This window comes from Staurois parvus, unplaced genomic scaffold (assembly GCF_062004578.1).
Source record: "Staurois parvus isolate SC_StPar_1 unplaced genomic scaffold, SC_StPar_1.0 ptg000221l, whole genome shotgun sequence".
Lineage (NCBI taxonomy): Eukaryota > Metazoa > Chordata > Amphibia > Anura > Ranidae > Staurois > Staurois parvus.
This window is the reverse complement of record NW_028318017.1, coordinates 2,918,071-2,939,146: the sequence shown is the minus strand read 5'-3', so window position 1 is coordinate 2,939,146 and position 21,076 is coordinate 2,918,071. Positions and strand designations below refer to the sequence as shown.

General features: G+C 46.4%; 3 protein-coding genes across 3 annotated transcripts in view; all 3 read left to right on the top strand.

The window, feature by feature from the left end:
- The first annotated feature begins 254 nt into the window (after window positions 1-254).
- LOC149460783 (gastrula zinc finger protein XlCGF66.1-like) lies at window positions 255-3,596 on the top strand. Its single transcript, XM_089679312.1, has 4 exons — window positions 255-491; window positions 2,477-2,605; window positions 3,022-3,156; window positions 3,243-3,596. The coding sequence occupies exons 1-4, from the start codon at window positions 432-434 to the stop codon at window positions 3,432-3,434; spliced, it is 516 nt and encodes a 171-aa protein (XP_089535438.1). The 5' UTR covers window positions 255-431; the 3' UTR covers window positions 3,435-3,596.
- Window positions 3,597-5,042: 1,446 nt separating this feature from the next.
- LOC149460781 (uncharacterized) overlaps window positions 5,043-21,076 on the top strand; it is a 50,547-nt gene continuing 34,513 nt past the window's right edge. The window contains 2 exon segments of the mRNA XM_089679243.1: window positions 5,043-5,076; window positions 5,892-6,783. Of these exon segments, the coding sequence (XP_089535369.1) occupies window positions 5,043-5,076; window positions 5,892-6,783 (926 nt within the window).
- LOC149460782 (uncharacterized) lies at window positions 14,729-19,908 on the top strand. Its single transcript, XM_089679205.1, has 4 exons — window positions 14,729-14,776; window positions 18,752-18,976; window positions 19,056-19,262; window positions 19,386-19,908. The coding sequence occupies exons 1-4, from the start codon at window positions 14,729-14,731 to the stop codon at window positions 19,536-19,538; spliced, it is 633 nt and encodes a 210-aa protein (XP_089535331.1). The 3' UTR covers window positions 19,539-19,908.

The following is a 21,076-nucleotide window of genomic DNA, read 5'->3' as shown; positions in this document are numbered from 1 at the left end:
TGGTCCAGAGGGCCTTGTACATGCGCCTCTGGAAATATATATATTTTTATGCTTTAAGATTTATTTTTGTATTTTCTTCACCAAAAAGGGCAATTTGAGGGGTTGTTTTATTATTAAACATACTGTATACCTTTTTGTTTTTAGCTTGTGTTCTGTGTCTTTAAGACTTTTCTATATGTTATAAAATATCTTTGTTAAATGGTTGCATAAGAGCTATTTTTTCTCATTTTTTTTCTAGTTATTTTTGATCTTTCATGGAAGCCACAGGAACGATTATACTTCTTGGGGCTGCAGTTCCTCTGAACTCCACAAGGTGGTAATCGCACTTCTACCCAGACAGGAAGTTATTATAGAACACAGACAGGAAGTGATGTCAGGTACAGACAGGAAGTGATGTCAGATACAGACAGGAAGTCATCTGGAATAAAGACATGAAGTTCCATGCGATACGAAGCAGTGAGGAGACATTGGTGGAAGTAGCAGAAGAGGAGGTAATAAGATGTTATGTTCTATTTTCACCCAGTAACCCCCATCATGTCCATCCTCTTCCTCCATAGTCACATCTGTCCTCTTCCTCCATAGTCACGTCTGTCCTCTTCCTCCATAGTCACGCCTGTCCTCTTCCTCCATAGTCATGTCCGTCCTCTTCCTCCATAGCCACGTCCGTCCTTCCTCCATGGTCATGTCCGTCCTCTTCCTTCATAGTCACGTCCGTCCTCTTCCTCCATAGTCACGTCCGTCCTCTTCCTCCATAGTCACGTCTGTCCTCTTCCTCCATAGTCACCTCTGTCCTCTTCCTCCATAGTCACCTCTGTCCTCTTCCTCCATAGTCATGTCCGTCCTCTTCCTCCATAGTCACGTCCGTCCTCTTCCTCCATAGTCATGTCCGTCCTCTTCCTCCATAGTCACTGTGACGTCTTTTATCTCCAGCAGATGATGATACACACATATATAGTGTGGGAACCCAGATTAACCCCTTCAGGGGCAGAACATTCCCCCACTTCCGGGGCCGGAACATTCTCCTCATTGTGGAGATAAATTCTAGTAATATGGTCCTCTAAACAAACAGCACTGACAATAAATAGACAAGACAAGGACCATCCTGACCATACATGGCCTACAAAGGGCAATGATGACACTACACAGGCAGCCAATGGGCAATCATTACACTATGCAGCCAACATAATGATGGAGTGCCGGGGTCAGGAGTATGGAGCATAGAGCCCCTTACATTGCTGCTCAGGAGGAAGAAGACATTCCCCAGCCGGCCATGAAGAATATGTTCCATCATTGGTGTCAGAGGGGTAAAATACTGAGGGGTCCGAGGGAAGTAGAGGAGCTGAGGGGTCTCTCAGGGGTTACTGAGGTCGAGAGACTTTGGGGCCCCTGAGGGGGTAGTGGAGTTCCATAGCTTTTAGGGGGTAGAGTAACTAAAGAAATCTGGGTGGATAGGATTGGTGGAGGGAAGAAAGGTTTGTCAGGCTTAGGGGGACTCTGAGGTAGGGAGGGGGCTCTTGGTCTCTGATTGTCTTCTTAACTGCACTTACTTTCCAGACCTCCTTACAGAACTCCTACCAGGAAAGGAAGGCAACCTTTACCTTCTTACCATCTCACTGGTCATATATTATTTTCCAGTATACCAAGTGGAATGAAGGAGGGCAGTCCTTCATCCCTTGGTGGGCACTTGTTCTTAGAGGAGGTCTGTTGGTGCATTATTAACAAAAAGGTAGTCAGGGGTCAGTGCTATACATCTTCAGGAGACACTCCAATACCTTCCCATGACACAGGCTCTGGCAGTGCCCGGAGCTGGAATTCAGAGCCCCAGGAACCCACCACCACTCTGTACAATGTCCTGGATGCTGCAGTATACTTGGTAACCAAACCCCTCCCCCCTGCTGTCCTCCTTCTACCTATACTAGGCTTTCATTGGAGGGAAGAGAACAGGCTCCTCCCCCACTGCTCTTTACTCCACAGGCACCATCCTCTTGCTATCCAATCTGATATCTTCTCTTACTGCAGAGAGTGACAGTAACATCACTCCTGTCAGTCAGCAGGCTGACAGGGATTGGAGCCTTGCAGCCGGAGTTCTGGCAATTGTCCTGATTAGCCAGCAAAAGTCATCAAGTTCCCCTTCCTGGACATCATGATGACCCAACATTAATCTCACAGCACTGCCTCAGAGCAAACAAGTCATAGGAAGGATCGTATTTATCATTCCTTGTCTGCAGATCTAAAACTCATCAAAACCAGTTCAGAGATCAAACTCAACAGGGAAAAGGGGATTTCTGGCATGGCAGGTCAAGAGGGTCCCGGGACCTCCTAAATGTAACTAATACTAAGCAGTCCAGACTAAATGCCTTCCTTGGGTGTAGTAGTTCTTAAATGTCCAGCAACCCTCCTATTCCCCCCTCACATCCACATCCTATTATTGTGTGACCAATACCATCCAAATCATTCTTACTTTCATTTCCCAAAGTTTTCCGTCTACAAGGAGACCTGTATAGATCACATGATGGCACCAATGAGGATGGAGGAGGACCGGAGTCACATGACTGAGAGGATACTAAACCTCACCCTGGAGATCATCTACCTGCTGACCGGAGAGGTGAGGAGGATTCTGGGAGGTCACATGACATCACTCTTATCTCTATTAATAAAACACAAACCTGACCGGAGAGGTGAGGAGGATTCTGGGAGGTCACATGACATCACTCTTATCTCTATTAATAAAACACAGACCTGACCAGAGAGGTGAGGAGGATTCTGGGCGGTCACATGACATCACTCTCATCTCTATTAATAAAACACAGACCTGATTGGAGAGTTGAGGAATTTGGGAGGTCACATGACATAACTCTTATCTCTATTAATAAAACACAGACCTGACCGGAGAGGTGAGGAGGATTCTGGGCGGTCACATGACATCACTCTCATCTCTATTAATAAAACACAGACCTGATTGGAGAGGTGAGGAGGATTCTGGGATTCTAACATGATGTTCCTATTGGTTCTTCAATACAGAGATTTCCTCTTCTGAAGTCAGGTGACCATATGACCATCACAGTGCCTCCATGTGACTCCCTAAACCCCGAGAGACACAACATGCAGAAGATTCTAGAAGTCACCAAGAAGATGATGGAGCTGCTGACAGGAGAGGTGAGCGGTGCCGGGAATTCTGGGACATTCTCCAGTAACAGACAAGGGATGTGTCTGGATGGTGACTGTATCATTGTGTGTGTCAGGTTCCTATAAGGTGTCAGGGTGTCACTGTCTATTTCTCCATGGAGGAGTGGGAGTATTTAGAAGGACACAAGGATCTCTACAAGGACGTCATGATGGACAATCAGCCGCCCCTCACATCACCGGGTAAGAGGAGACTTTATTGTAAAGGAGAGAGCAGTACGGAGGATCCACCTAGATCCCCCATCATCTGATAAACACATAGAAACAATGGATTCAGTCAGTGTGTGTGTTTCCTACAGATGGATCCAGTCATGGGAACCCCCCAGAGAGATGTCCCCGTCCTCTGTATTCCCGGGATTCCACACAGGAAGGTCACACCATCCCTCACCATCATCAGGTAGATGAGGAACAATCACTGATAGTATCATTAGGATCTGTACATTATCTGCATTGTTACCATTGATGTCATTTTTATTATATATTCAGAGTGGAAACCTGAGAGATTCTAAAGTTGAGGTTAAAGAAGAGATAAAAGAGGAGGAGGATGGGGAGATGGAGGAGTCAGAGCTTCCAAAAGGACACAAAGATCTGTACCAGGACACCATGGTGGAGTCATCCAGCTACAGGAACCCACCAGAGAGATGTCCCCGTCCTCTGTATTCCCGGGATTCCACACAGGAAGGTCACACCATCCCTCACCATCATCAGGTAGATGATGACAATTATTGGTAGTTGTGATTTATACACAGCATGTTTGTTACAATGAATGTTTTATTATATCTTTCAGAGTGGAATCCTCGGGGATGATAATATTGATGTTAAAGAAGAGTATAAAGAGGAGGATGAGGAGTATGGAGTGATGGAGGAGTTTTCAGAAGGACACAAGGATATGATGGAGCCACCTAATACCAGGAACCCACCAGAGAGATGTCCCCGTCCTCTGTATTCCTGGGATTCCACACAGGAAGATCACACCATCCCTCACCATTACAAGGTTGGTGGGATGGAGCATCTAGAACATGGACTTGTGGAGACAATGTGGATTTTTTTATGTGATGTCACAATCATAAGTCTTACATTTTACAGATGATATTCTCTCTCATTTCCTTGATTTAGAGTGGAGATCCAATCGATATAGAATTTGAGGTTAAAGCAGAAGAAGAAGAGGCGTATGTGAGGGATGATCAGCAGTCTATGGAGGAGGATGGAATAACGGGGACATTTATAGAGGAGGACACTCCTACAGAGATCAGCACAGGTGGGTCATGAACACTAAATCCATTCCTCCACCCATACTGCTCACTGATTGGTCCAGAGTAGGGCGGGGACTGGTTGATATCAGCCTGGGTGATATCTATTTTTTTTTTTCACCTTCTTGCATTCTTTAGCCTTTAGAGCCACTTTAAGCCACCACTGATTATTGGACAATATTACACTTGTAAAAAGGGAAATATGTATACGAGCGCACCTATTTGTAGCAGCTGTACATCAGGTAACCACACACCCTTAAAACAATAAAAATCAAAAATGCAGCGCTACAGAACCAAAGTATTTAAATGAAAGCAAATGAATGATTCAAATGAATGAATAAATGAACCAATAAATAACTGAATAAACGTAACAGTTCATGAAATAAGGTGACTTTTAGTTTTCTCTATGTCCTGTCCTTCTGATGCTCAGGCGAAGTGCAAAATAGTGCTGAAAGAATGCACACTCACCAGAACGCACAGGGAAATGAGCGTTTTATCAATATATGTTCCCCTTAGAGTCATCAGCTGGTCAGGATAGGGTAGTATGCTGGCCTCCCTTCAGAGCTCCTGGATACTCCTGTGTGATCCCTTGGCAGGTAGCCTATGGACATGCGTTCCTTACCCAGCGGAGAGATGAATGACTGTAAATAAATACATTTTTTAGATGATATTTTTGTGGAACTTTCAGCAGGTAAAGATTCTTCTTAGTCCTCTTTATTGTGAGGTGGAGGGAAGCTGTGTTTGCTATGAGTGTCCCTGTATGTACTGTGACAGTACATACAGGGACACTCATAGCAAACACAGCTTCCCTCCACTTCTGGAGGGAAAACACTTCTGCTCTCCCCCTCCCCCCACTGCTATATATACACATAATATGGATTCTCTTTGGTTACACCCATTTCCTACCAGCTGGACATTTTATATCGGATGATGTGATTGGAGCACAGACTTTTACATGGTGATAATAATGTGATAACATCCTCCAACTTTGGACAGAAAGTGATAATGAGGGAGGAGTCAATACCCCAATGATGGTGGTCTTCAGGATCAGTCCAGTCTTCATCTTGGTTGTTCTCCCCCCATCCTCACTCTCTGACCTCTGGTGGGGCTCAGCCCCGCTGTTCCTCATGACTAACTCATGGACTAAATAAGGAAGTGCAGTACTTCTTGTGTTGGGAAGATGGCGATGAGTGATAGAGGGGGTGGGGACCCACGTCCTATAATCCCCTCATCACTGTCCCTCCTATAAAAGACAGTTCTGGTTGTTTCTTCACTCTCTGACTAAGGTTCATGAATAAAGAAATGACCTGGTAGGAGATCAGAGGAGCCATTTCCTAGTTCCCTTGAGGGTGGAATTGTAAGCTCTTCAGTGACCAAGCTGCCTGATGTGGGCGGAGTCCTGGTTTGGGGGAACTAATCAGCTCCTGTCTAGTAATCCTCTTTGTCTTTGTATTTTAGTCCATGGCCGGGAGATGAGGAAAACCTCCGACGATTGTCTCACTTTGTCTCCAGACTGGAAAGTAGAAGATGAGGACATCACACAGTATAGTCCAGGAGAAAACCCGGCTCCCTCCAATGTCCATCCGGCACCACCCAGTGTAGATGGACCATCAGATTCCTCGTATCCTGAGGAACCTCAGATTGGGCGGGACTGGGCCGGCCTTCCAACAGCGAAGAGCTTCTCCTGTACTGAGTGCGGGAAGGGTTTCTGTTCTAGATTCGGTCTTAATCTGCATAAAAGATCTCACACGGGGGAGAAGCCATATTCCTGTCCTGAGTGTGGGAAATGTTTTATACAAAGATCAGCTCTTGTCACACATCAAAGATCTCACACGGGGGAGAAGCCGTATTCCTGTCCTGAGTGCGGGAAATGTTTTTCAGTGAAGTCTCATCTTTCCAGTCATCAGAGATCTCACACAGGGGAGAAGCCACATTCCTGTCCTGATTGCGGGAAACATTTTTCACGGAAGTCCCATCTTTACAGCCATCAGAGATCTCACACGGGGGAGAAGCCGTATTCCTGTCCTGAGTGTGGGAAATGTTTTTCAGTGAAGGCCAGTCTTTACACACATCAGAGATCTCACACGGGGGAGAAGCCGTATTCCTGTCCTGAGTGTGGGAAAAATTTTGCACGGAAGTCCCATCTTTACAGCCATCAGAGATCTCACACGGGGGAGAAGCCGTATTCCTGTCCTGAGTGTGGGATATGGTTTTCGTGGAAGTCCAATCTTTCCAGGCATCAGAGATCTCACACGGGGCAGAAGCCACTTTCCTGTTCTGAGTGCGGGAAATGTTTTGTATACGAATCAGAACTTGTTATACATCAGAGATGTCACACAGGGGAAAAACCGTATTCCTGTCCTGAGTGCGGGAAATGTTTTTCAGATAAATCTCGACTATACACACATCTGAGATCTCACACAGGGTTAAGCAACTTTGCTGTCCTGGGTGAGGGAAATGTTCCTCACTGAAGTCCTGTCTTCCTGTACATCAGGGGTCCCACACAGCCCTGGAGGTGTATTAGTGCCTTGAGTGCGGGAAATGTCTTCTAGATGATTGTTGCTGGACATCCCAGCTCTCATGTGGGGAAGAAGCACACCCTGATATACACCTCAGATATACTCCATGGCTGATCTTCATTATGGAAGGAACAGTTCATAAGGAGGTCAGAGGTCCCCAAAGACATGGATGAAGTGTGGGACCGGGTTGGCCATTGATATCTGGAGAAGAATATAAATGGAGTGTGAAATGCTCTGTAATGATGGAGAACATTCCCCCGGCTCAGCAAATCTAATGACATCGGTGTTTTAGCCCCATTCACAGAGAAGGAATGGACAGGAGATAAAATCTCTCATACAGACAGAATGGTCATGTGACTTTATAAGGAGGAACACCAGAAAAACACATCAATCAAATCTTCCAATGTGTTCTGTGCAATCTGCGTATAAATGGGGGGAGGGGCAGACATGGGGGCATACAGTGAGAACACAGAGAGGGGCTGGCTTACTATGGTAGGCAGGAAGCGTCATAGACCCGAGCACCAGCATGTCCACCGTCCGCAATAAACAAGGGAGCTGGCCCAGCACAGAACTCCTGGGAAGACTTACCTGATGCCACTTTCCTGCTCCACTTTCCATGCAGCCAGTGATGGTCCTGCCGCCATTTGTTTTATTATTGGTGTATACTCTGATCAGCAGGAATCATTTCTCCTGAAGAAGTGAGCGCTGCACCACGAAACGCGTGGAGATGGATGACGCTGCTGGATCCTCCTTATTGTGCTCAGAATTCTGTCCCACGGTGATTGTTGTCCAGGAATTGTCCATTGATGGACTTTGTGAGAGATTTCATGGCCTTGTACACCTGCTTGGAGGGATTTATGATTTCTACGCTGATTCGGAAGAAAACATTGGAAGATCTTTATTGATGTTTTTCTGGAATTCCTCTTTATAAAGTCCCATGAGTTCCATTGTGTCTGTATGAGAGATTTCATTTAGGGTAAGGACTGACCTACACCCCATCCATGCACACTTACCTCTCCGGATCTGCTAAGGAATGGACATGCACTTTCACCAGGTGAATGGTTCTACACATTCTTTATGAATAGACCCCCAAATGTCAGGAGACGTTTCTATAAAGACGGGAAGTATGGAGCAGAGAAATGAATAGACCTCCCAGCAATGTTATTACCAGGCTGCAGCTAGGGGGAGCTCTAATGTCACCCCAGCAGAGGGATCCTATCTAGCCCACATTAACCCTCTCACTGCCAGAGCTGTTTCTGCATGATTTTGCACACATGGGAAAATGCAGATTTTGGTCCTGAAGATGAGATAAACCCCCAAACATCTATTCTGTGACATCAGAGGCCCTGGAGAATAAAATGGTGGTGATTGTTAAGGTGTTCCCCGTACACAGATTCCCCTTCATATCCGCCTTTATTTCCTCCTTTCCCCCATTTTCTATGTTGGGATCTTTTCTACAATACTTTGTTATAATAATGGAACACGTTGTGTATTGTATTGTACACCAATAATAATGACTCCGCCCCCACATTCTAGACAAGGGATTTTCTTGACCAATCGGATTCCTTCCTTTACTATTTCCTGATTTTTATGCTTCAATCTTGTTAAATGTAAAATTATAATAAAACATTTATTGAACAAAAACTATTGTGTGTGTCGGTGCAATGACGGCAAACTTCAATATAGAACATTGCTCCTCGGTGACACCTCACACCCTTCAATAACGGCGCAGAGTGCGGGGGTCAGCAGTATATCATATACAGCCCACCATACAGAGTGCAGAGGGGGCTGTAGTGTGCCCCCCTCGTGATCCATACCAGGCCACATGTCCACAACATGGGGGTCACCTTACCAGGGGGGATTCCCCTAGGGGGTCATGTTGGATTCTGGAAACCCCCTTTAACAACAAGGGGCCCCATGTACCATTCCTCCATGTGAATGAGTATGGGGTATATAGTACCCAACAATAGCACCAGCCCAATGACAGCTCCCTAAACTGTCTTCATCTACATAAGTGAAGGGACAGGGATGGTGGGGACCTTTTTACCCAAATGTGACCAGTGACCATATTTGGTCAGTGATGTCACTGCTATCCCCACCCCCTAACTTACATGGCAGGGATTCCCAATGACATCACTGATTCCTGGGGGTGTGGCCACTGTACCCATCCATGTCTTCCTCAGGCACCAGTGACAGCGGGAAGCTGTTATATATAGAAGTGGTAGAAATGTTTCCCCCCAGCCCGGACACCACCCCCCATTGATTTCTCCGTCACATCCAACAACGCTACCATCAAACCCGCCCTGCAGGCCAGAGTACTGGGTGTCATTCTGGACTCCAACCTATCCTTCCAGCCCCAAGTCCAATCTTTAACAAACTCATGCAGACTCCACCTCCGCAACATCGCCAAAATCCGCACGTTCCTAACCCCAGAAACCACTAAACAGCTCATCCACTCCCTCATCATATCACGACTCGACTACTGCAACTCCCTCCTCACTGGCCTGCCTCGCCGCTGGCTATCCCCGCTTCAGTCGATCCTGAATACGGCTGCCAGACTCATTCACCTTTCCAACCGCTCCATCTCCGCCACCCCCTCTGCCAATCCCTCCACTGGCTTCCGATTGCGCAACGGATCAAATTCAAAATCCTAACACTGACGTACAAAGCTGTCCACCATACTGCCCCGAACTACATCTCTGACCTAATATCCAAGTACCGCCCAACACGCACACTCCGCTCCTCACAAGACCTCCTTCTCTCTAGTTCCCTGGTCTCCTCCTCCCATGCCCACCTCCAGGACTTCTCCAGGGTGTCACCCATCCTCTGGAACGCCCTGCCCCAACCCATCAGATTATCACCTACTCTCCTCTCCTTTAGGCGCACCCTGAAAACCCATCTCTTCAGGGAAGCCTACTCCACTCCCTGCTAACTTGCCGACCTCCTCGACTCTTCCTACCACTCCATCCCCCACAGCTATCTCCTCCTGTGCCACCATCCCCTCCTTCCTAGATTGTAAACTCGAAAGAGCAGGGCCCTCGAACCCCTCGTGTATCACATTGTATTGGTATTGTTCTATCACATGTTCTGTCCCCCTTTGTAATGTACAGCGCTGAGCGAACTATTGGCGCTTTATAAATACTGTATAATAATAATAATAATGTCTCTTCTATACGTGATAATCGGCTCCTGCAAAACACGGGACCGGAACAGGCAAATTTAGGTTTGAACTGTCATCTCATCCCTACTCTCCGACAACTAAACCCAGAGATCATCCCAAGTGGTCATTGTATTTGTCCTTTACATTGGTGACAATGGGAGAAGGAACCCCTTATATCAGTGGGCAGTGTAGTGGTCCCTTACATTGGTGACCAATGGGAGAAGGATCCCCTTATATCAGTGGGCAGTGTAGTTGTCCCTTACATTGGTGACCAATGGGAGGAGGACCCCCTTATAACTGTGGTCAGTGTAGTGGTCCCTTACATTGGTGACCAATGGGAGAAACATTCCCTTACATTATTGGTCACAGTAGTGGTCCTTTACATCGTTGACTAATGGGATCCCCTTATATCAGTGGTCAGTGTAGTGGTCCCTTACAAAAGACTAGAAAGTCTAAAAAAAACTTAATGTGAACAAATCACCAGGACCAGATGGCTTGCACCCGAGAGTCCTCAAAGAATGTAGCCAGGTCATTGTTAGACTTTATTCCTAATCTTTAGGAAAGCTTACTTACAGGATTGGTGCCAGCAGATTGGTGAAAAGCTAACATGGTACCAGTATTCAAGAAAGGGCTAATACCTACCTGGAAACTCTAAGCCAGTCAGCCTAACATCAATAGTTTGTAAACTATTGGACGGATGATAAGGGACCATATGCAAGAATTTGCTGATGAAAATAGTATCATTAGTAGTAACCAGCATGGATTTATGAAAAAAGATCGTTCTTGCCAGACCAACTTATTAGCAATCTATGAGGAGGTGAGCTATAGGCTGGATAATGGAACCCCCATGGATGTAATGTATATAGACTTTGCCGAAACATCTGACACGATAACCCATAAATGCTTAATCCACAAATTGAGGCATGTTGGTGTTGACAATAGTGTATGTACATGGATAGAAAACTGGTTACTGGGGCACGTACAAAGGGTGGTGATAAATGTACCTCTGAAAGGTCTGAGTTATAAGTGGGGTACCCCAGGGCTCTGTTCTGGGTCCAATTCTGTTTAACTTGTTCATAAATGATATAGAGGTCGGTATAAATAGTTCAGTCTCCGTGTTTGCTGACAATACAAAGGTAAGAAGCTCAAAACCTTCACCACAGGATATAGAAACTTTACAGGAAGACTTCAATAAAATAAAGGTGTGGACAACTACATGGCAAAGGAGGTTTCATATAGGAAAATGTAATGTAATGTACTTGGGGGCTAAAAATATGAATGCAAGCTACACGCTAGGGGATTAACCTCTGGAGGAATCGAGGATGGAGAAGGATCTGGGGGTCCTAGTGGATCACAGACTCAGCAATAGCATGCATACCAAGCCGCAGCAAGCAAGGCCAGCAGAATAGCAGCATGAATTCAAAAGGGAATTTACTCCAGAGATAAAACGATAATTCTCCCACTTTACAAAATGCTGGTTTGGACACATCTGGAGTATGGTGTCCAGTTCTGGTCACCAGTCCTCAGGTTGGATGTGCTGGAACTGGAGTGAGTCCAGAGAAGGGTAACAAAGCTAATAAAGGGGCTGGAAGACCTCAGTTATGAGGAATGACTACAAACATCAAACATATTCTCCTTGGAGACGAGACCCTTCATGGGAGATATGATAATGATGTAGAAATATATTGTAACATAAATGTGGGAGTCGGGTAGTTTTGCCAGTAGCTGACATGTGACGTGATCTGTAGAAGGATGTGATTGTAGATCTAGTTTCATTCTGTGGTATTAGAGATACAGTATTCAGTCAGAGACATATGTTCTTCAATTAGCATCTGAAAGGACAGAGCAGCTTCTGGGCCAGAAATGACACCGAGATGCCAATAAAACTCATCCATGTAGACATGGATTTTGCATCTTCCTGAATCTCAAAGAAGACAGCCAGCAGGAGACAGGGAGAAGGCTGCCAGCTTTGAATTATACCAACAGATCAGAGGAATCTATTTCATTTCTCATAAAAGCTAAAATATTAGTTGCAGAGAGATGAAAATACTTCCTTCTGATTGGACACACTGTAGGCTACATCTACATGTAAAACTGTATTTGTAGCCTCTGTAGAACCCCAGAGAACCACACAAAATGGTTATATGGTGCCTGATTGTGACAGCTGAAAATGATTGGAACTGTCACGGTCAGACTGAAGCTCTGGTGTCAGAGATCCTATCCTGGACCGAGCCATCAGAACCGTTCCTGGCCCATTCAGCTCTGGGCACTTCAGATCACAGATCACAGGAACACCCCACCAGGGTTGATTGGCTAAGGTCTAAAGTCCATCCCACATCCATATTTCAATACATTGGGGACCCTGAGATATGGATGGGGTGATTCGTACGGAGCCGGTTCCATATGACTGGCGAAGACTTTCTTTGACTTGCTCCAGTTGCAGGATAAATCTTGGTAAAAGTTTTATTCCCTTTTTATTGCACAGTGCATAGCCAATTGTGTGTCTTTCTGTCTTTTTTGTAACCTTCTTTCTTTGTATATATTTTATGCTCTGTCGGGACATTAACTGGTTGCCAACAAGCCACAGTACGTATACTGCAGCAGGGCGGCACCGCTGCACAAAATCACACACAAACACACACACATATATATAAATATATATATATATACACGTGATTTCGCATTTCTGAGTAGGGGGGCGTGTGCGAGGCATGCGACTGCCCTACCTGCGCCACCGATCGTGGCCGTCAATCACCGAGTCCCAGTCCGTGATTACCCGCTGGAGCCCGGTGATTACCGGCAACCACTGACAGGGAGGAGGGCTGCATTGTTTACAATGCAGCTCTCCTCCCTGTCAGTTTGGGCACACTGATGGATGAACTCAGCCATCCCGATCAGTGTGCTTACAGTGAAGCACATCCCCCCGCCCACTAGTGAAACACTCCCATCACACAGTTAACCCTTTGATTGCCTCCGAATGTTAACCCCTTCCTCCCCAGTGCCATTTTGCACTGATCACTGTATTGGTGTCACTGGGGATGTCAATAACGACCAGTCAGTTCCCCCCAGTGTCAGAGTGTTAGAATGTCTGCTGCAGTCCCGCCATAAGTCGCTGATTGCCGCCATAAGTCGCTGATCACCGCCATAAGTCGCCGATCGCCACCATTTTGTAGTATAAAAAAAAATTCCAGTATATATGCCACCATTTGTAGATGCTATAACTTTCACATAAACCGATTCATTTACACGGACTGGGATTTTTCTTTAGCAAAGGCATGAAGCAGAATACATTGTGGCTGAAATTTATGTCAAAATTTGATTTTACATTTTTTACTGGACATGTTTTATAACAAAAAGTCCAAAATATTGTTTTTTTCTCAAAATTGTCTGTGGACAGACGCACTCTTTTATCCGTCACAAAACCTCTAGCAGCACTGAATCTCCATTTGGAAAGCACGCTGGATGTAGGACAGGCCAGTAGCTTGATGGCATATTGAGCAAGTTCTGGTCAGTGATCCATCCTCAAGACCCAGTAACCCAGTGGATGCTCAGTTGGAAAGGTCTCCAAGTCTGCACTTGCCCCTAGATAATCCTGCACCATATGACGCAGACCCTGCCGACGGGTGCTTAAACCTAACAGCCCAGGGCGCTGAGGACTAAAGAACTGTTTAAAGGCATCGGTCAGCTGGCCACCTTCTCTACCGCTCTTCCTTTGACAGAATGAAGCCTCAGAAACATGTTGTCCAGGAAATGGTAACCTCCCAGTGTCTGGAAAGGTGTAACACAATTTGTTTTTCAAGGCGTCCTCAAGATGTTTCATCCTCTGCTCCCTCTGGAAAGACTGGATGAGCTCTGCACCCTTACCCTTTAACATGGATCAAGAAGGGTTGCCAACCAGTATTGATCCCTCTTCTTGATAACACATCCTCAGGTCCTTACACAGACTTTGCAGAATCAGGGAGCTCATGCAGCGTAAGTTTGAGGAGGCAGGAGATTCTGAGTCCTCTGGGTCACTGAGGATGACATTGTCAGGAACTACCTCCTCCCAGCCATGTACTACTCCTGACTGGGTTTCTAGGGACTAAAAAGTGTCCCTTGAATACTGCTCTATGTGATCCTCTACTTCCATGCTGCTGCAATCCTCCTCCTCCTCCACTTCCTCCTCCTGCTGTGTGTTCTGTGGCCCCACAGGAATAGTTTCTACATAAAGAGGGTTTTGAGAGGACAGGAAATCCTCTTCCTCCTGCTGTTTTGCCTCTAGTGCCCTGTCCATGATTCCATGCAGCTTGTGCTCCAGGTGGAAGACTACAGGGATAGGGTCACTGATGCATGCAGTGTCACAGCTCACCATCCTTGTGGCCTCCTCAAATGGTGACAGGACAGTGCATGCATCCATTGTCAGCAGCCACTGGTATGGTGAGAAGAAGCCAAGCTCCCCTGAGCCTGTCCTTGTGCCATTTTCACACAGGTACTCATTGATGACCCTCTGCTGTGTGTGCAGCCACTGCAGCATTTCCAAAGTGGAGTTCCACCGAGTGGACATCTCACAAATGAGTCGGTTGGTGGGCAGGTTGAATTTCAGCCAACTGAACACTGGCCGTGTATGACCACCAGAAATGGCCACAGACTTTTCTGGCCTGCCTCAGAAGATCTTGAAAGCCTGGGTACCTGTCCAAGAAGCACTGCACCACCAAATTCAGCTTGTGTGCCAAGCATGGAACATGTGTCAAGTGTCCCTGTTGGAGGGTGGAGAGCCCCTTCAGAGCTGAGAGAATCTCTGTCCCGGTGTGGCTCCTGTCCCATAGAAAGACAAACTGAAGCACCACATGGCATCTTTTAGCCTGACTGCTCGCAGAGCCCCTTGAACGTTTATGGAGCACTGCTGGTTCAGATGACAATTCAGCAGAAGAGGCCATAGAGGAAGAGGAAGGGATGGAGCAGACAGATGTGGCAGAATCACCACTAGGTTTTTGGAGGCATGGTGGTGGAACAAGCTCCAGAACTGAACCCTGTCCTGCATCCTTCCCAGCTGCTAGCAGAGTTACCCAGTGAGCCGAGAAGGATATGTAACATCCATGACCATGCCTGCTGGACCACGTGTCAGTAATGTGGACCTTGCTGCTGACCGCCTTGTCCAACAAGGCCAAAACATTGCCTTCTACATGATGGTACAGAGCTGGAATGGCCTTGTATGAAATGAATTGTCTTTTCGGAACCTATCACTGTGATACAGCACATTCTGCAAATTCCCGGAAGGGGGAAGAGTCCACCAGATGGAAAGGCAGCAGTTGTAACGCAGCAATTTGGCCAGGATAGAATGTGGATGGGTGGGACAGTCTATTTTTTCACGGTTCAGTAAATGGGGTAGTGAAATGTTCCTGCTGAAATGAACAGGTGGTGTCCTGCTGTCAGATGGGCCACCCACTGCTGTACCATCACTCCTCTCAGTGGAGGCTGTTGAGAAGACCTGACATTTTACAGTAGAGGTAGAGATCACAGATGAGGAGCAAGAAGTCCGCACTTTTTTCGGATGTGGGTCTTTTAGGTGCTGTTACCAGCGGGCTGCATGGCAGCTCATCATACGTCTTGTCAATCATGTGGTGCCCAAGTGGCTGGTGTTTTGGCCACGCTTGGTCTGCTTCAGTCAAAGACTGCAAACAGCAATGCTGCACACGTGTTGAAGAAAGCCCACACCAGAGAACTTATGGAAGTCTGCCAGGAGTCAGCAGCACCCCCCACCTGTGGAGCTCTGTCGTGTGATGCCATTGGTTGGCTGCCCTTATGCCTGTCCCTGGAGGACATTCTGCCTTGTTGGAGTTCTGCCTCCTCCTCATTGTCCTCCTCTGTTCTCTCAGGCACCCAAGTATGGTCAGTGACCTCATCATCCCCTTCCTCCTCATCAATGGAGACAACTTGGCAGTGTGATGTGGCTGGGGGAACAGGACTGATGATTTCTTTTCCCTCACTGGCGCCCCCTCTCTCTAGGCTCACGTCACTCCTTTCCTCATCCTGGGAACCAACATCACAGCATTCAGATTGCTGCACAGCCTCCAGCAGCATGGGACTGACACTATGATCCAATCATTCTGGTGACTCCTCCATGCATGATGGTGGGGCTACGGAAGGAGCAGCTGTGGTGGACAAGGAGCCGGAGGAACAGGACACTTTGGCAGCTGTGGTGGAAGGCAAAATAGTATGATCCTGGGTGACAGAGGATGAGGATGACTGACTTATCCACGCCACCACCTCTTCTGCATGCTGTGGTTCAATAATACAGCCAGTACTTTGGCCAATCATGGCTCTTCCTGAGAACTCAGCTGTTATTGGCCAAAGCATTGCACCTGACCTGTGGTCAGGTTCAATGCTTTGGCCAATCACAAAGCATGTTTTACATTGTTTGGGCACGCGGGCAAACTTCCTGCATAATGGTGAACACTCAAACAGTTAATGTTTGAGTCGAACTTATGTTTGATTCGAACCGTCAGACCATCCCTACCGCTTTCACTGCATTATCTACTGCTTCCACTTTACACCTACTTCATTGATCTTGTGGTGTTTGCCAGTAAATTAAGAATACTGAACCATGTGCAAATCCATATACAGCAAAGTGCTTTGTGCTCAAGATGCAGTTCCCTGCAGATCTACTGCTTCCACTTTACACCCACTTCATGTAGCACTACCTCAGAAGGAGCTGAATGTTGCCCCTGGTTTCCCTTTGCTTTGCCCCACAGCAAGGCAAACACACCCAGCACAAGGCCGGGGTCACACTACCAGACGCTTCTTGGGGCTGCAGTTCCTCTGAGCTCCATAAAGTGGGGATCTCACTTCTACCCAGACAGGAAGTCTCTATGGAAGACAGACAGGAAGTGATGTCAGATACAGACAGGAAGTGATGTCAGGTACAGACAGGAAGTTCCAGGGGAGAGGTGAATCAGGAGGAAGTAGAGAGTCGACATTCATGGATCTGGCAGCAGAGGAGGTAATACACAGATTAACCCCTTCAGGGGGAGGAGTTGATGATAATATATTTGCTCCCAAAGCTGGCCTACATGGTTCAGTTTTATCGTTCAGCCAGCGGGATGACCATAAAAAATGGAAGTGATTCCCCCATCCACACATTGGAGGTGGATGGGGGAATCCTCCCCGCTGCACTCTTGTATTCTGACAATGGGGGGACTCCTCCGCTCTCAGAATACACAGATCAGCACTGAAGCTATTGGCTGCAGCCGCTGGGGGAGTGGCTTTTATCCAGCAGTGGCCACACATGGATGGAAATGTGAGCGATCCCTGCTGAACCAGCTGAATTTCCATGGATCTATGGTCACCTTCAGTGACTTCCTCCCCTCCCCCTCATCTCCTTCATGATGGAAGTCATGCTGAGATCATCTCCCATTGGCTGAGCAATATTCTCATTTGTCTCTCAGCTCCTTCTTGCTATTCCTCGTCCTGCCTGTTGTTTCCTTGGATTGATTTTCTGTGTAGTGACCCCGGCTTGGTCTCTTGGATGCGCTCGTCTGTTGCTTGCCCTGACCTTTCTCCTGATTCCTGGATCTCCTCCTCATCTCTCCTCCATATCCTCTTACACAGCTTTTCTCCACACCTGCAGTGACCCTGGGGGGAGGAAACATGGCACCAGCACGCCGCCAAATCCATCCCCACCATTAGGGGCTCTGGAGACAATTGTCTGCTATTTACACTCCGTTCCTCCGCACGTCACCTGATCACATGACAGCTTACTTCCACAGATTCCGGACAGATTTCTGGATGGTAAAGGTCAAAGTTCACTCTTCAGTTTAGGAGAGGTAGGACACGCATATTTGTCCTGCATAGTATGTAATGAAATAACAAGCCTATACCCTGCGTAGTGTGGGGGTCCTGTGGGGGGGAATTATACCTCAGCCTGAAGTGGGGCTTTAATAAAATGGAGACCTGAATGGAGAGGTGAGGAGGATTCTGGGAATATCATTTGATGTGACTATTTGTGTTCAGATGTAGAGTTTTCCTCCTGTGAAGTCTGGAGATCATATGACATCACATTGCCTCCACCTCCCTCCCTGATAGAAGAGAGAAAGAAGAAGAAGATTCTAGAAGTCACCAGAGAGATCACTGAGCTGCTGACAGGAGAGGTAAGCGGTGCCGGGAATTCTGGGACATTCTCCAGTAACAGGCAAGGGATGTGTCTGGATGGTGACTGTATCATTGTGTGTGTCAGGTTCCTATAAGGTGTCAGGGTGTCACTGTCTATTTCTCCATGGAGGAGTGGGAGTATTTAGAAGGACACAAGGATCTCTACAAGGACGTCATGATGGACAATCAGCCGCCCCTCACATCACCGGGTAAGAGGAGACTTTATTGTAAAGGAGAGAGCAGTACGGAGGATCCACCTAGATCCCCCATCATCTGATAAACACATAGAAACAATGGATTCAGTCAGTGTGTGTGTTTCCTACAGATGGATCCAGTCATGGGAACCCACCAGAGAGATGTCCCCGTCCTCTGTATTCCCGGGATTCCACACAGGAAGGTCACACCATCCCTCACCATCATCAGGTAGATGAGGAACAATCACTGATAGTATCATTAGGATCTGTACATTATCTGCATTGTTACTATTGATGACATTTTTATTATATATTCAGAGTGGAAACCTGAGAGATCCTAAAGTTGAGGTTAAAGAAGTAAAAGAGGAGGAGGATGAGGATGGGGGGATGGAGGAGTCAGAGCTTCTAAAAGAACACAAAGATCTGTACCAGGACACCATGGTGGGGTCATCCAGCTACAGAAACCCACCAGAGAGATGTCCCCGTCCTCTGTATTCTCGGGATTCCACACAGGAAGGTCACAACATCCCTCACCATCATCAGGTAGATGATGACAATTATTGGTAGTTGTGATTTATACACAGCATGTTTGTTACAATGAATGTTTTATTATATCTTTCAGAGTGGAATCCTCGGGGATTATAATATTGTTGTTAAAGAAGAGTATAAAGAGGAGGATGAGGAGTATGGAGTGATGGAGGAGTTTTCAGAAGGACACAAGGATATGATGGAGCCACCTAATACCAGGAACCCACCAGAGAGATGTCCCCGTCCTCTGTATTCCCGGGATTCCACACAGGAAGGTCACACCATCCCTCACTATTACAAGGTTGGTAAGACGGATTCTATAAAAATTAGACACCTGGAGATAATGTGCTGATTTTTTATGTGATGTTATAGTAATAAAGGTTATATTTTACTGATTATATTTTCTCTCATTTTCTTGATTTAGAGTGGAGATTTAAACAATATAGAATTTGAGGTTAAATCAGAAGAAGAAGAGGCGTATGTGAGGGATGATCAGCAGTCTATGGAGGAGGATGGAATAACGGGGACATTTATAGAGGAGGACACTCCTACAGAGATCAGCACAGGTGGGTCATGAACACTAAATCCATTCCTCTACCCATACTGCTCACTGATTGGTCCAGAGTAGGGCGGGGACTGGGTGATATCAGCCTGTAATCCCCTGGTCACTTTCCTGAGCTGTGTTCCCCGTCCTGTATTCCTGGATTTCTCTCGGATAATCTTCCTTCTCTGTGCTGCAGACACAATTTATGTATCTAGACTGGATTTATGGAGATTCTGGGGTTCAGCTGGCAGCAAAATGTTGATTCATAACCTCGCCACCTGGGGCCTGCGCTTTGAGCCTTCTACCCCATATCCTGAATCTAGCAATATCTCTGACATAACAATTCTCCCAGGGTTACTTGCTCTGAATTCTGCTGGCTTGTTCTGGGTGGAGGGATATGCAAGGGAGAATGTCACCAGCACACCGAGGATCACCAATATGGATCCAAACGTTTTAATGAACAATCACATAGTTACAGCAAGGCAATGTTTCGGAGTCTCGCAGGACCCCTTCATCAGGCATGTGACCTGCCTGATGAAGGGGTCCTGCAAGACTCCGAAACATTGCCTTGCTGTAACTATGTGATTGTTCATTAAAACGTTTGGATCCATATTGGTGATCCTCGGTGTGCTGGTGACATTCTCCATTGCTGATTCTGTTCAGTTCCAGCCGACGGGGTGGAGGGAAATGTCTGTAGTGTCTCAGACCCAAGTCACCGAGTGCAGTCTCAGGAGATGGGAGACAGCTTCCACTGATGGATGAATACCAATATTATTAATCCTGACCCTTACACTGTATAATTTATATTGTACATTACATCCTCCTGACCCCTGCACTATATACTCTATGTTGTACATTACATACTCCTGACCCCTGCACTATATACTCTATGTTGTACATTACATAGTCCTGACCCCTGCACTATATACTCTATGTTGTACATTACATAGTCCTGACCCCTGCACTATATACTCTATGTTGTACATTACATACTCCTGACCCCTGCACTATATACTCTATGTTGTACATTACATACTCCTGACCTCTGCACTATATACTCTATGTTGTACATTACATACTCCTTACCCCTGCACTATATACTCTATGTTGTACATTACATACTCCTTACCCCTGCACTATATACTCTATGTTGTACATTACATACTCCTGACCCCTGCACTATATACTCTATGTTGTACATTACATACTCCTGACCCCTGCACTATATACTCTATGTTGTACATTACATACTCCTGACCCCTGCACTATATACTCTATGTTGTACATGACATCATTCTGATACTATATAGTCCTATCTGTTGTTTCTTTTACAATATGTTGTACATTCCATAGTCCTGACTTCTGCTCTCCCCCTCCCCCACTGCTATATATATACACATAATATGGATTCTCTTTTGTTACACCCATTTCCTCCCAGCTGGACATTTTATATCGGATGATGTGATTGGAGCACAGACTTTTACATGGTGATAATAATGTGATAACATCCTCCAACTTTGGACCCTTAAACAGAAAGTGATAATGAGGGAGGAGTCAATACCCCAATGATG